The following is a 16,801-nucleotide window of genomic DNA, read 5'->3' as shown; positions in this document are numbered from 1 at the left end:
ATAAGTTTCATCTACACAAAAGACAATTAATATATATGTGATTTTATGGAGCTCTAGAGATGAAAATAACCAGCCATAATCACAATCTGGGGTTCTTATGAAGAGCCTGCGGATGACAGCTTCTATTTCTCAGACTGAATCAAAATAACATAAAGTCTCTCCACAGGCTGTTGCTGGGATGTGTGTGCTCCTCTCCTCTGCACCTAAATTTTCGAGCTTCTTTAAAAGATTAGCTTATCTATCACCTGATACAATCAGTTTCTAGTCCATCCCCTTAGTTCTGATGACAAACATAATTCCAATGCAGGTGAAGAAAAGGGAATGTTTACATTATTTTGCAGAGGTTTCCTAAGTTTACAAAACAGCAAGAAAATGAACTCAAAATTACATAAAAACATAATTTGATTGCTAGAATTGATATTTTGTTTACCTGTTTAATTCTGATAATGACATTTTATTTACTCAGTCTTCTTGGCAAAGAAGCTTTCTCAGCTTCTTTATCAAGACTCATGGTTTTTTTCCCCCTTAATGAAAAGGTTTGAGGTTATGGAACAGATCTGCCTTATTTTTTAACATCCAAGAGCTCCAAACTCTACTATGGTAGGGCCTAAATATGAAGCAGGTAACTTATTTATGTACCTTTCCTGAGAAGATACTCTTATTTCTTGACTTCCTGACTCCAGATATTTTCAATGGCTATGTCCTGTATCCTGGAATAATCTCCCTCCACACCTCTGCTTCCCAGCTTCTCTCAAGTCCTGGATAAAATCCCTTCTCCAGGAAGCCTTTTCTGGTCTCCTCAAATTTTAGTGCCTTTTCTCTGCTGACTACTTCAAATTTATCCTGTATATAGCCTGTTTGTATAAATTGTTTCCATGTTTTCTTTCCTGTTAGACAGGGATTGTTTTGCCTTTCTTTATATTCCCAGTTTATAGCACAGCACTTAATGTTATTGAAAGATTGATCCTATCTTCTTTCAATGAAACAATTCATGGAACCCTAAAGATCCATGAAAGAGAAAAATCAATGCCCTATTACAATTTTTGAAAGATACTAATTTTTGTCATTTTAGTTCTGTAAGATATCCAGTCCCCAACCCTGTCCCTATATACTTTGGTTAAAATGAAAAGATTGTTAGAAATCATCATTCTGGGTGAGGGGTACTAGAAATGAACACACACACAAAATCACCCATGAGTCATGGTGATGCACTAAACAGAGAAAATTACAAAATAATCCATAATTCTGAATGGCCCACAAACTCCTATTTAAACTGTAGAGTGAGGGAGAAAAAAGGAGAAAGAAATTGCTAAGAATTATGCAGTTTTAGATAACTAAACACATTAACAAATGAGTTAATACACTATGGAACCACACAAATATAGAGGTTCTCTAACTGTAAGATAAAAAGTCATAATTAAGTGGGGGTGGGAGGGAAACCAGATTCTCCTTGAAGGACACAAAATTTCACTATGCAATTGGTCATTTTGCTTTGTACTGTACACAGGCTAAACATAGGCAAGAGGAACACAAAGAAAAAACTATGGCTTATATGTTAATCCTTGTTTGTCCTTCCTTTGGAAGAAATCAATGTCATCACAGGGTGACGTCTTTGTCTTGTATATGAATTCTATTTAAGTCAGGGAGAGTTGCACAAAGCCATTGGCCTCACTATGTCTTCCAGAATCTTCAAAGTCCAGTGACAAAACAACGATACTGCAAAAGGTGTGTTACCAATGACACTTGGTGCAATGAAAACCATGACTGGAATACAGTTTTGGAGGGGTAAAATTTACTCAAAATAAACATGATAAGCAATTCAGAGGGACAGTAACATTGCATATTAGGAAGTGATACTTATTTGCTTATTTGAGTAAATAAAGGAAGCAAATGTAGAGGAAGCAAGGTGGAGGCTCAAAATGTCATTAGAACTTTAGAAAGAATAGGTTATGCTAGACTAAACGTTATTTCCTTTGATGAAAGGCATACCAGACAAGTAAATAAATGCTATGACATATACATAGTTTACTGCGGTTTTAACAAAATATGTTACAAATTCTATGTTATTCTTGTAAAAAGAGACTTGTGAACTAGATGAGTCTGGATAAACTGACTGAATGGAGGGACCCAAATATTAGTTATCAAAGGTTATATATGAATCCAGGAGGTCTACATAGGAGTAGATCAGGGGATCTGTCTGTGCCTAGTCCTGTGCTTTTTTTATACTCTTATTAATGCCTTGGATTAAGAAATATTATAGCACATTGTCCACCTTTCAGCCAATCATGGATTCAAGTATATGTAGAAGGTTTTTCTCCTTCTTTGTATCACTCCCCCTTGCATGCCCAACGACCACATGCCTGGCATTAATACATGGTGAAAACACTAGGAGAGGAGGGAGTGTGTCATCCTGTGGTTCTGAAATTTTTATTTTTGTGTATTCTGATCCATACTCTGTAATCTCTTCCCCTTACAGCTGCTGATATAAACAATCTTCCTGTTAAAAAAATTATTTCTCAATATTGATCCTGATGGACATTCTCCTTCTTTCCTCAAAGAATTCAGCATCTGGCTTATAATCTCACTCTCAACACAAACTTTGTCTTCATGCTAGGGAATTCAACATACATAGGAATATTCCCTCAACTACTCTTTCAAATTTCTCACTCTACAGATGATCAAATGCTTTGTAAGTATTCATTTCCATGGTCACGAACTTTGAAGTTCTTTTATCTCATTATTTCTTTTCATATTATATATTTTTATTATATATTTCTTTTTTCTTATGTCTTATGACACCTGATCAGGTTTTTCATTCTCATTATAACTTCCATCTCTTTTACTTCTAAGATCTTCTCCAGGCTTTCATCCCTGAACTGGCCACAGCGTCCTCCTTTCCCTATCTCAACCCCATGGTACGCTAATCTCTACACTAGCCCTTGCCCTCTTGTTTTATTGTCAATCATATTTTACTTACCAAACCCCCATTTTCGGATCATCATCTGTTTCCTTTGCTTCTATTCATGAGTTGCTGACTGGATCTATCAACTCTTGCCAAGGTCAATCCCTCTACAGGCACCCTTGAACTAATTCTCTCATCTTCTCCAGCAGACTGCCTCTATTATCACGCCCACTTTCTCTTCTGTCTTCAATCTCTCTCTACTATAATGAATCTTTCTTAGCTGCCTAGAAATAAATGTGTGTCTACTCCATCCTTAAAAAAAATTCCTCACTTGATTAGATCATTCCCAGTATCTACTATCCTAATCTCTCCCATCATTCTCAAGTAAACTCCTTGAAAAAGCAATATACATTAAGTGCCTCCATTTCCTCTCCCTTTCTTCAAATCACTGCAATCTGACTTCTGGTCTCATTTTTTCAAACTGAAATTGCTTTCTCTAAAATTACCAAATGAGCTCTTAATTGCCAAATTTAATGACTTCTTCCCACCCTCATCCTTCCTGACCTCCCTAAAGCACTTGACTTTCACTTTCTCCTTCCAGATACTTCCCCTCTAGATTTCCAAGCCATTGTTCTCTCCTAGTTCTCCTGCTGTCTATTGGACTGTTCCTTCCAAGAATGCTTTTTTAAATCTTCATCGATAGCATGACTAGTATTCGTGGATATCCACCAAGATTCTGTACTGGGCCTTCTTTTTTTCCCCCTCTATACTATTTCACTTGGTAATCTCATCAGCTTTCATGGGTTCAACTATCATTTCCATGTAGATTATTCTCAGAACTATAAATCCAGACCTAGTTTTGCTCCTGAGTTCCAGTACCATATCACCAACTGCCTATCAGACATTTTCACCTGGATGTACCACAGACACCTTAAACTCAACATGTCCAGAACATTAGCTTTCCTTCTAAACAATCCTTTCTTTCCAGCTTTTCTATTACTGTCAAGGGCATTTCCCCAGTCACCCAGGCTTGTAACTTGTCATTTTCAACTCTTTATTTCCATTTACCTGATATAGCTAATTTCTCCCCAAATCTTGTTATTTATACCTTGAAAACATCTTGCATACATCTATTTCATTCCACTCACAAAGCCACAATCCTAGTTCAGGCCCTTATCACCATTAGCTTCCTAATAGGTCTTTCTGACTCAAATCCATTCTTCGTTCAGCTGCTAAGGCAAGTTTTCTCAAGCCTATGTTGGACCAAGATTTCTTCTTTCTGTCAAGCTTTGGTGGCTCCCTATTATGAACAGGATTACATAAAGTCCTCTACTTATCATTTAAAGCTTTTCACAGTCTAGCTGCTTCCTATTTTTCTAGTCTTATGGTTTATTCTAGTTTATGTACTCTTCCCTTTATGCAATAATTTTTTCCTACTTTTCTAGTTTCTTAGTCATTACTCTCCTCTATGTCCTCACCTTTCTTCATACTAGGAATGCTGGCCTACTTAAGTTCTTCAAACAAAATATTCCATCTTTTACCTCTGTACCTTTGCACTGGCTATCAACCTTGCATGAAAAGCTCTATCTCCTCACTTTCACCTCTTAGTCTCTGACTTCTTTCAAAAAAAAACTCAAAGCCCACTTATTGCAAGAAGCCTTTTTAAGGTCCCCACCAACTGATGCCTTCTCATTTATTCTGTAAATATATTTATGTATACTTAGTTGCTTACATGTGAACTCCCCCAATAGCATGTAACCTCCTTGAAGGTAGGGGATATTTTGGTTTTCCTTTGTATTTCTAGTGCTTAGCAGAGTGAATGGCACATAGTAAATGCTTAATAAATTTCTGTTGACTAAGTGGGTCAATTTATTATCTCCATGACTCAGTAGTCACCCTCTCAATGATCACCAACCTTATATATATTTTATCTCTTACTATCAAAATATAAGTTCCCTTCTCTCATTTTTGTATTTTTATTGCCAACAATTAACAAAATGACTGGCACACTGTAAAAACTTAAATGCCTAATTCAATCATTCAGAAAGCAAGGAGGGTACCAAATACTAAATGACAAATTCAAGACCAAAAAAGATCTTAAAAGATCTAGAATACTTGGTCAAATGTATTAAGATTAAATTTATTAGCAATAAATGAAAAGCATTTTTCACAAGTATAAGAAAAGGAAGGTATACCTAAGCAATAGTTTTTTTGGTGCTCTATAGAAAATCTTGTTATTATTGTTGCTTATCCTTCATTTTGGAAGAGAAGTATTAGCATGAAGGTCTGATGTCTTGATTTCTGTGTGAATTGGATTTAAGCAAGACAAAGCTGTACAAAGCCATCTGCCTCATTCTCTCTTCCAGAGTTATTAAAGTCCAGTGGCAAGACAAAAGATGACTGGCAATGGCCCAGAATGTAATACATGATTTTGTGTCTTCAATAAAGTGGTCCACAATGTCTGCTTCAGCTCCCTCCACGGCCATTGGAACAAATTGCTCTCATCCACCCATTCCAACAGGGGAGATCTTCACATGTTTGGGGCAGACATTCCCATAAGTTGTCTATGGGTTTGAGGCCTGTCAGTTACCCTCAACCATCTGCTGGGATGGTTCTGTCAGCGTGTGACTGTTGTACATGCTACAGCTTCTTGAAGACACAGATGAGAGTTGGGTGAAAGCGGATATTTTATATACACACACACACATGCAAAAAAATGTTGTGAAGGGAGAAATGGTAAGATCTGGGAATGGATTAGATATGTAGGGGGTCAGTGAAAGCAAGGAGCTGAGAATGTCATCAAAGTTTTAAGTCTGGGTGACTGGGAATATAGTAATGCCTTTGACAGTAATTGGGAAGCTAGAAGGAAGGAAAGGTTTGGACAGAAAAATAGCTTTAAGTTTGAGATGTCTATGAGATATCCAATTTGAAATGTTTAATAGGCAGCTGGTGATATGGGACTGGATGGAGCTCAGCAGAGAGAGTAGCCCTGGATTTACAGTTCTGAGAATCATCTGCATGGAAATGATAGTTGAACTGATAGCAGCTGATGAGATTAGCATAAAAGATACGAGAAGAGATGAGACAGCATGGAGGAAAAAGACAAGAGGGCCCAGGTCAGAGACCTGTGAATTATTCACTATAAGTGGGCATGATATTGATGCAACATCAGTAAAAGAGTCTCAGAAAGATTGGACAGACAGGAGAATCAGGAGAGAACAGTGGCATAAAATCTTAGAGAGGATAAAGTATCCAGAAGGAAAAAGTGGATCAACACTGTCAAATGCTATAGGGAAGTCAAGAAGGATGAGGCTGAAAAAAGGCCATTAGATTTGCTAGATAAGAGACAATGGGTGCATGAATTCGATACTTTTTTGATGATCAAAGTTAAGTGAAGAATAAAACAAGAACACATAAATTAGCCAAAGGATATTTACTTGCGTTATGCAGAATGTCTTTTGCAAAGTCCAAATTAAAGTGGGATTCCCTACTGATAGTGAGGTCCTCTAGATACCTCTTTTTAATGATGACCTTGTTTGTACTGAGGGAATCAAGGTGCAGAAGAATGCAAAGTTTTCTCAAGAGGATCCAAAATACATTGCCCTGACAATTCACCCAAAGCAAAGAAAAACTGATGAAAGCTGAATATTTCTCATATTCTGACATGCATTTGTACAGGTAACATACTGAGTTAACCTAATGAAACACATACACATGCACACACATATATGTACACATCTTGAATATGCCACCTTATAAGTATAGACTACATCATGTAACCAACGACAATTCACACCTAAGAAGTGTTACAAAAAGCTACAAAAACATATACAATGGAAAGGAGAGTGTGTCAGTTTTTAGGAAGAAATTTTAGCAAGAAGTTTTATAGCAAAAGAAATGGAAAATAAATGCTTATAGGCTGATTGCAGCATCAATACTCATGAAATATTAAAGACAAAAAGGAATGCTTCCATTGTTCTGTATAGCTCATGAATGGAAAGCTGTTTGAAAAACACAGACAGGTATTATACAGGGTGAGAATACATTGATGGGTTATCTGTGTTACTAGGAACACTAATAAAATCACAGGAATGAAGGATCACAGATCTATCGTTGGGAGGAAGGAATCCAAAGGCCATCTAGTTTAACCCCTTCTTTCTACAGATGAAGACTTGTCCAACATCACAGTAAGAAGTGCTAGAGGCAGGATATGATTCAGGTCTTTTTACTCTGGAATGTGAGCTCTTTTCACTATTTGATAATCTCTTCATTATTTAAATATTAAAACTTTCCATGCTGCTGCAAATTCTGAAGTATCTCTATCTTGAAAATCCTGAATTGTACTAGTATAAAACTCACCATAATATAGTGCAAAGCAAGAATACTGGGCAAAATTCACCCAATGTAGACACAGTATTTACAACTCTTAAAATTATATATATACCCTATCCTTAGTTGGCATAAACGAAAATCAACTTTTATTTTCTTGGACATCATTTTCAAAATACACATGACATTCAACTAACCTATTCTATTCCATGGCCCTGATGATTCTCTACATTACCACAAGAAAATCACACATTATGGCCTCCATTGTGCCACCATGACAGAAACTATTTTACATTTTACTTCAGTGTTGTTTTAATAATATGAACTCCTAGCCTTTCAGACCCCTAATTCTAATTTACCATGTCCACTTAGGTTCACTCTTTGATTTCACTTTCAATTTATTGTACTCAATACTTGGCATTCAGTCACTGAAAAGAGAATATCATGACATCACTCTCAACCTATTAAACCAAGATTATCTGAGAAACTTTTTTCCCCTGAAAGGAAAAACTAGCAAATAACTATTGTACATTTCTAGCAAGTGATTCTCTGTCACCATTCATTTTATCTGGATCTTTTTAGCTCCAGTTTGTTAGAAAAATAAGGCAGAAAACAGGGCAAATATGGCGGGGGGGGGGGAGCCCTCTTTGAAGAATACCAATGAAAAAGCAACAAATGACAGTCATATTGGAACACAATTTTTCTGCCACTTTAAAATAGTTGTTAAGCCTGCTAATATTCTATTAAGTTGCAATTTTAATGAACTGTTAAGATCTAAGTTAATGAACAGACGATGAAAGAAAAGTACTGAGTAATTATTTAGAGTGCTCTTAAGTAGTACGACTATCATCATCGAAGCCAAGCACACTTGAAGAATATCATATCAACTTAACAGAAAAAAGCAATAAAAAGATAATTCTTTCATGTATGACATAATTTAAGGGAAATTAAACTAACACACATAAATGTACTTTGGATCACTTCAAAGGCATGAACCCATCATTATACCTCAAACGATTAGTGTAGGTATCCACACATGTCTTCATTTTGGCCAACAATGTTCCAACTGAAGCTTGAGATTCAGATTGATCCTCCTCCTCTTCGCCATTTTCTGTAGAGAGAGGCAACAATAGGGGCACCATAGATGTGCACGAAGCAATGGCACGGAGTAACTCCAGCAGAGCGCGATAGAGAGGAACATGTCTGGCCATATCAAGAACTATAACAAGTGGAAAAAAAAAGAAACACAAGGTAAATACACATGCAGCATCAAAACAAACTCAAAACAATGCTGCGTTTATCTCAGTCATAGAAGAATTAAAACATCTTCCTTTACTTACCTTTAGTAGCTGAAAACAGGTCATCATGATGTCAATGTCTGTGTACTACATTTAAGGGTAAAAATATGTCTTACAAGTACCATTTGTGAATTAAGATAAAGATAATATACTAAAGACTCCAGTCTGAATGATTAACTTTACAGATAAAGAGCATTTTTATAACATAAAACACTATGGAATGATATCAATAAATAAAAGTGCAACAATTTCAATTGGTAATTTAAATAAAATCGCCTCAGAGTGATGGCACCATCTGTTATGTGAAAGGAAGAAATGAACTCAGGTTTCATTTCTTCAAGCTCTAATGATCAAAAGATCATTATTATAAAGATAACAAAAAATGTTTTTTGAGGATGCTATTTCAAATAATTGCATTTTTGTTAAAATTACATTATCTTCTTTTCTGTGTAGAGGAGTACTGGGTATCATATTAGATTCTTCTTTCCCTTAGCAGCTAGAGTCAACCACTTAGCAGATTTTATGAATTCTCTCTGTTGAACATCAAGTTGTCTCACCATTTTCTAATCCATGTAAGATAAATCTTTTATTATTCTTCATAATCTCCAAAATCTATTCATTACATTTGCACAGAGACACTCTTACCTCAGGTTCATATATCATACTTGGAATAATATTATCCTGTCTAAATATGAATATCTCTGCTTCTAGTCTTGCTCCCTTTCCTCAGTTCCACCCCAACCCTGCTACATGATTATGAAATTAGATTAAAAGCCAATTTCCTTAGCTGTTTTTCAATATGCACACCCCTACCTACTTGTAAATCAACCTTTTCAGCCTTATCTTCACAAGTACTCCATTATAAACTTCTTGTTTTAGCCAACTGTTTCCCAAAAGTGATTCTTGCTACATCTGTCCCTACAATGTCACTATATTTTCATTTACATAATTCCTTTTTTATGTTCCCAATTATCCAACCTTTTAATTTGGCTTAAATTCCATGCCTTTACTATGCCATACAATATTAACCTGAACTGACGACTTTGTTTTCTAAACTGGTTATAGCAGTTATTCATATAGAAATAATTGTCAACAAACCACGTATTCCTTTGTGACAGGCAGCATGGTACAATGGAAAGAACATTGGCTGTGAAGTTAAAGACAACAGTCTGAATCCTAAGTAACCGTGGACATGTCACTCCCCATTCTTAGAGCTCAGTTTCCTCATCTATAAAATAAAGGAGTTGATTAGAGGATCTCTAGAGTCCTTTCTAACTTTAAGTGGTGAGGTAAGGGACATTTCTTCAAGCTCTAGGATCCACCATGTGATAGTAGTGTGACTAATATGGGGCTTGATTTTTTTTTTTTAATTTTTAAGTGAGGACACCAATGGTGTCCAACTTAAACAGAAAGGGATCTGCAGTTTCTATTTGACTAAGAAAAGCACAAATTAACATGATCTATTTTGTACTGTATCTTTATTTTGTTAAACATTTCCCATCGTTTTAACAAGGTTCTGGAGGCACACAGGTGAGTGGGTCTGTGTGCAACATGCAAGTTTGACAACACAGACACGGATGTAGACCTACTCACGGAGGTGTGGGAGGAAAGCTATCATCATTAGAGTACTACACATAAAGGCAACTTATCACATGAAAACAAGCCCTGGAGGAGACCGTGACCCAGCTCTATTGCTTCAGAGCTGTGTCAACTTTGGTAAGTCAGTGTACAAATATGGGTAATAATAGCATGTATTCTGTGTAACTCAAGTAGCAATCAGGAGTATCAAAGGACACAATGACTCTGCCAGGTGTTACCACAACATAATTGTGGTCCTTTTTAAACGATTTGGAAATTTGAACCTACTACTGCTAACAAAAGGTCACAACTTCACAAAAAATGGGTAGTGACTTTATTATAAGTTCCAACAAGTATAGGGGAATTCCTTACACTGAACTCCATCTCTCTCTCTCTTCCAAACCTTGAATATTTATCGGTACAACAAAAAAGGGAGGTCTCATGGGAGGAGTGGAGAATAATCCCCTCCAAAATGGGAGTGGCAAGGTAGGGGGAAGGGAGCATTAGGGGAGGAGGAGCAAAAGGTAGCAGGAATGGACTAGAGGACTGAGGGAGGATGTTCTGCTTATTTGAAAGGGTCCCAGCTGCACAATTTATCAGTCGGGACAGACTGGCCAAAGCCAGGGTTATAACTAACTTGGCTTTAAGGGCACTAAAAGTGTGGTAGAGATCAGTTGCAAAAGATCACTGTTTATTATGTTAGTTTAGGGGTACCTCACCTCTGGAAAATACTGCAAATCAAGAAAACAAGTTCAGGCAACCCCTTCACACTGCTGTCAGTAAAAATTTCCTCTTCAGTTGAAGTCAAAGAACAATGTGAGAAAAGCAGCAATGTGACAGCTACAAGATTTTGTTCTTCAATTGAAACATTTTTTTATGTCTCCTGCACTTAAAAAAAATTTTCTTGTAATGATTATGAATATGACAGATAACTTCTCCATACCAAGAAAAAAAAAGGGAGCTTATGAAATCCTAAATCTCCACTGTATAGTTAAAAAAAAAATCTTCTTTAAAATTTAAAATGTCGTATTTTCAGGTCCAAATTCTCTCTCTCCCTCCACTCTCCCCCACAGCAAGAAGGCAAGAAATATAATACCATATAGAGAAACACACACATAGGAACTATATATAGCTTTAAAAAAATCCATCTCTATTTAAACACTACTTTGGTTAACTGCGTCCCCAATTTTGAACTTGATTCACAAACACTTTTCCCCCCTGGGTATCACTATGTACCCCTCTTACAATTCTCTTCCTTCCCCCTTCAAATAAAAGCATTAGTATCAAATAAGTAGGTAAAACAAATGCACACACTGGCTGGGTCTGAAAATGTCTCATTCTCTCTGCCAAGGAATGGGAAGTGTAACACACCATCTATCTTTTGGAGTCACAAAAGGTCACTGCATTAATGATATTTCTTAGTATTCTTTGCACATGGAAAAGGCTTAAATGCTTCTTTTAGTCTTAGTTGTTTTCCTTTAAAATACTAGTCAGTGTATAAATTGTTCCCTTGGTGCTGTTCACTATCACAGCTACCTATGATTCTGTATCTCTCATCCTTTCTTACAGCATAATAATATTCCATTATGTTCAAATAATGTAATTTGTTCATACATTTCCCAAATAATAGGAATCCACTATGTTTCCAGTTATTTGCTAAAACCAATCTGAGTTACTATAAATATTTTTGTACAGAAGAGTCTTCTCTCTCTTCTCGTCCTCTCTCTTTCTCCTCTCACCCTCCCTCCCCCTTTTTTGGAGTATATGCCTATTATTAATATAGCTAAGCTTAGCCTAATTTAGTAACTTTTGTGTGAAGTTCTCACTGCTTTCCAGGTTGGCTGGCTCAATTCATAGGTACAACACTGCAGGAGAATCCTAGTCTATCAGTCTTCTACTACCTGTTTCAACAATTATCTTTTTTGTTGTTGTTTTTGTCAATTTGAAGTCTTGCATTTGTGAAGTTTTTTTAAAACCAAGTGTAAAACTTTTCATTTATGCTGATTAAATTTCAATTTTGTTAGATTTAACCTAATGTCCCAGAGTAAATGAATTTTTGAGATATATTATGTGCTTTCAGCACTTAGATTCTCAGGATGTAAAAACAATAAGTAGTCTCTGACCTCAAGGAGCAAGTTTTCTAAGAGGGAAGAAAACATAGATAGACAAATGGTAGGCAGGGAGATGGATCTGGGTTTGGAAAATCTCAGGTATGTTGAGTGGAAGCATGGGAAATTGCATTACACAACAATTTCTAATGGCAAGTGGTAGAACATAGAAAGTAACAGAGGTGTTAGTTGGAGTATAAAATGATGGATGGCAGTAGTAGCCTAGAATCCATCACTCCTTAAACTGTGGGTCGCAAAAAATTTGGGAAAAATTTGGAAAGTAGGTTCAACATAATATACTTGAGAAAGGGAGATCTAATTAGAATCACATTTTCACCTTAAGATGGTTGTCTCTCCTCACTAAACTATCCACGATAAAGACAATGAGTGAAGAAAAAGGAAAGACAATTTTAATTCTATCATGAAATTTCCTGTCAAGCAAAGCATAAAACAACAGAATCATCGTTTCAAGTTTGAATTCCTTATTGTCAGCATATTGTCATGTCCTTCATCAGAAAACCCTGAATTATCATTAACTCTGTTCCCTTCCACATGGCACTCTTCAGTGTTGTTAGAGAATTAAAATGTGCCTGGCCTGACAATGAAATAGCAGAGCCATCACACATTGTTATGCAACTCAGTCTGCAAGGGTGGCTTGTAGCTCTTTCTTTATTCAGCAAGTGCCAAGTGCATGTTAATCAATGTCACAGCTCACTACAGTAAGCAACTGAAGCCACTGTCTTTCTGTTCCTCGCATGTGCCTGGCTGCTCAATTATGCAACGCTTGAAGAATACTTTGGAATTATCACAAAAGGCTGCAAAAATGCAAGTGTGTGACATTTTATGATTATGACAATAAAACTACTTTACTGCTTTCCAGATGTCCGGACTAAATCTAGGTATTGTGATCAAATACTCAGCTTTCTGCGTTTGGAGCTACAGCATTTCAACGGTGAGAAAGCTTCTTCAGAAGGAGCACACTAGTTAAAGGGCTCGTCTGAAGGAAAAGCCGGGTAGAAAATACGACAAACAAGAATAGCAACACTGTTTTTCCCTGAGCACATGAAACTTGAATGACAGATATCGTTGTCCTGATTCAGCAAATATGTGATTTAAAATAAAAGGAATTCTACCAGTGAAAATGGAACATATTTACAACGTGGACTGGTATTGAAAATGAGGTTATCTTTTCACACTGAAAGGCTATGATGAATTTCACAATGGATCACTGAAGGATAAGGTCAATGCCTTTTAAAAGATTGAAAGCTTTTTATGTTTTTTCGCAATAAATTTCTTTACTAAGGAATTCCTTGCTGTATACATATTTTCTTTTTCTCTGAACATAAAAAGCAGCTCTCTATGAAGATAAAAGGTTAGTTCATCACTATCATGGACTAAGGAGCATGTCAGATGACATTTTATTCCTGATGCAATGTAGGGTAAGGAATGACAATTTTAAAATTACTGTATTTAGGTTGACAATTTAATTAGCCATATTATTGCCATAATTTTAATATACATTCTAATTGGTTAACAAAATGGACTTAATTTTCAAAGTTGCAATAAATAAAAATGTTTCTAGTGGCAATGCTTCAAACCCAGGTTGTTAAACCTGGGTTTTTATAAAGCAAACTGTTCTTTCTAAAGTCAGGAAAAAAAGGTAAGTTTTTTAGGCTAATAATCTCATACATGTAATTACTTAAGAGTTATCTGGAACAAATTATCCTAACTTAGCTATTACATGTCCTAGGAAATAAAAATGTACTGTAAAGTTTCAAAAATGCAAATATTACATACTACAGTTTTGTGATAAGTTCCTTGAAATTAAATGAACATTTATGTTGTAGAACTTTTAAAATGAAAAGCATTTTGATGATTTACAATAGCATTTGCTCTAAAGTTAGAAGAAACAATGTGCAGAATATTTAATGTGATCAATACCAAAATACAAAGAGAGCTGTACACTGAGAAATTAAAATTAAGTTACCCTAATAAATCTACAGAAAGGCAATAACTGCAAATGCTAAATACATTCTTAAAGAAAGTTCAAAGTTGCTTCTTTAAGAGAACATTCATTCTCTCTTTCTTTTTCTCTAGCTAGCTGTCAAAATACTGGCGAAGGTATCTGCTGGAAAAAATGGGTACCTCTGCCATCACTACAGTAGAAGATCTAAAAAGGAAAGAGGAGAAAGAGGAAAAAGAAGAATCTATTTTAGCCATGTTAGGAATCATTGGGACACTGCTTAACCTCTTTGTTATTGTTTTTGTGTACATATACAATACACTTTGATGATATTTTCCAGCGATAATTATATATTTGCGGGAAAACAGCCTGAGAAGAATGTTTCTAATATTTCATTTAGAAAGTGTCTCTGAAAGCAGTAAGGAACATTCTAGGTAAGTGTCTCACTCAGGGCACAACATTACTGACTGTGAAATACATCTGGAAATCCAGTGAATGGAATAAAATAATAACAAGATGGACAGATAAGATCTTTACACAGAGAGAAGACTGGGGAGGCTGAAGCAACAGAAATATGAATAATTTTTTTACTAGAAAGTATGAAAGAAATTGCTTGTATAAACAAGACAATAGATGGCAATACCACAGACACCTTGATAAGGGTGCATATTTAATATACATTTTTATTTACAATCAAACTTGCATTAAAATGTTTTCTTTGGAATCATGAATACATAATTGTATGTATGGTTGAAAAGGTGATAATTTAGATAGTATGGAAAGAACATTACTAATCAAATGTAAAATTACCAATACAATTTTAATCATGGGCTCTACTCTCTAGCATTATTTTGAACCTTTCTACATAGTGATCAATATTTTTAGATGATGAAATTGCCTTTGGTTTTAGATAAAAATCAAATGGGTTGCATGCTATACAAACTATTAGTTTTTTTAAAAAAAATACTTTAGGTTACATAAAAACAAAGATATGACATAAAAGGGAAATAATTTCCTTCTCGATAAAGGTTTAGCATACTCTGAAATCCTTAATTGAAGAGATTATTCTAAAGGCTAGAAATTTAATTTTAAGCTAAAGAATTTTTAAATCTGACATCATAATAGACTCAAAAGTCAATAAAATTTCAGTTCTACTTTTAAATTAATTTAGGATTACAAATGAAAAACTAATCATTCCAGATTAAGGATAGTCTTAAATATTTTACTTCTATTTTGGGCCATGACTTAGAAAAATAACAATCATTTTGCTAGACAAATGTCATCATATTCTTATGCCATTTGGCATAAATTCATTAATGACACATCTCACTCTCACTGCAGACAGTAATTAACCCCTTATTCATAATTCTTTGAAATCAAGATTTTTAGAGATGAGAATTAAGTACATATCTAATAAATAAGCAAACTCAGTACCAGATTTTGTTCATTAGGCAACCTCAGTCAAAACACAGCTCAATCTCTGATGTATGAAATTAAAATTAAAACTGCCCTGCTGTGAAGGAAAAATTATATCTTCATTCAATGTATCCAAAAAACAATGGAAATGGAATATTATTCACAAAACAAATGTTTTACAAGTAGAATTTTTCACCTAGAATCATCATCTTAAAAGCATTTGTCCAGTTAATATATAAGACCTTCTTTAACAAATAAGATTTCTCTAGCTATTCTGCTGTACATGAGAATGGTGAGGCAAATCTTCAGCTAATGATTTCTGTTCAAATATAGTTATTTTGAACACAATTTTTTATGTCCTTTCTTTCCTCGTCCTTGAATGCGACCTCAAGCCAAACTCCAGCAATTGTTGTTTTAGGACTTCCCTGCTAATTCAATCCTTGATCTGCAGAATCTTGGCTACAGCAGGCAGTCAGGCCAGAAATTGGCAGGAAATGTTAGACTTCATGGATGCCTTGCATGTCAAAAGATGAGGAAGATTTCTTGGCAGGGATTCAAGGGTGAACTTTCTTCAAAGAAGTCAGTGCCAACCCCCTACTGACCAGTAGGAGAATTATTAATTTACCACTGGAACGGGCAGGGTATTGATTCAATGTTTGTTTTTATGTCATCTCTATTTTCAGAAGTTTAATTATTATAATTTCATAATGAAATATCTTTCACGTTGCACAAAGGATTATTTGTGTGCACATGCTTGTGTATATACACACTTGTAAATATTTTCAAAGAAAGACAAGTGGTCACTTACGCCTCATTTCCAACAAATATGGGGAGAAAAGGGTTTCATATTTTTGATACCTTACTCCCTAACTAAAACCTTACATTTTAAGATGACTCAAATAATGTTTAGTAAAATTATCTTTCCTTCTGCGTTTGTCCATCTCAACCAAACATCAAAATGAGGACTATCCTGGATATGGAAATGCATTTTAGTCAAATGTTCAATTTAAGCCACAGTATTCTAACTACCACTGGGAATGATGAATTTAGAGAACAGTTTTTAATTTTTTTATTTTAAAACTACAGTGACATTGCATTGCAAAGGTCTAAAACTCTAGATTAGCACCAGGCACTGATTACTAAAATACTTGAATACATCTCATGTATCTCAGATCTCATCAAAATGGTTTAATTATTGTAGGTTTAA

The 16,801-nt window shown here is 35.3% G+C and overlaps 1 protein-coding gene across 8 annotated transcripts in view; it reads right to left on the bottom strand.

The window, feature by feature from the left end:
- The window catches only part of BIRC6 (baculoviral IAP repeat containing 6), a 302,402-nt gene that overhangs the window by 63,601 nt on the left and 222,000 nt on the right, over positions 1–16,801 (bottom strand). For 7 of the 8 annotated variants that reach the window (XR_011972445.1, XM_072634130.1, XM_072634135.1 and 4 more), the window contains one exon: positions 8,240–8,450. Coding sequence is in view for 6 of the 8 variants with exons in the window: in XM_072634130.1 (XP_072490231.1) it covers positions 8,240–8,450 (211 nt within the window). In the remaining 2 variants the exon portion in view is untranslated. Of the gene's footprint in view, positions 1–8,239; positions 8,451–16,801 lie in introns of those variants that run through there. The other variant, XR_011972446.1, reaches the window with a different exon arrangement.

This window comes from Notamacropus eugenii, chromosome 1 (genome assembly GCF_028372415.1).
Source record: "Notamacropus eugenii isolate mMacEug1 chromosome 1, mMacEug1.pri_v2, whole genome shotgun sequence".
NCBI classification, from domain to species: Eukaryota; Metazoa; Chordata; class Mammalia; order Diprotodontia; family Macropodidae; genus Notamacropus; species Notamacropus eugenii.
Note: the sequence above shows the minus strand (reverse complement) of the source record. Positions and strands in the feature narration are given on the sequence as shown.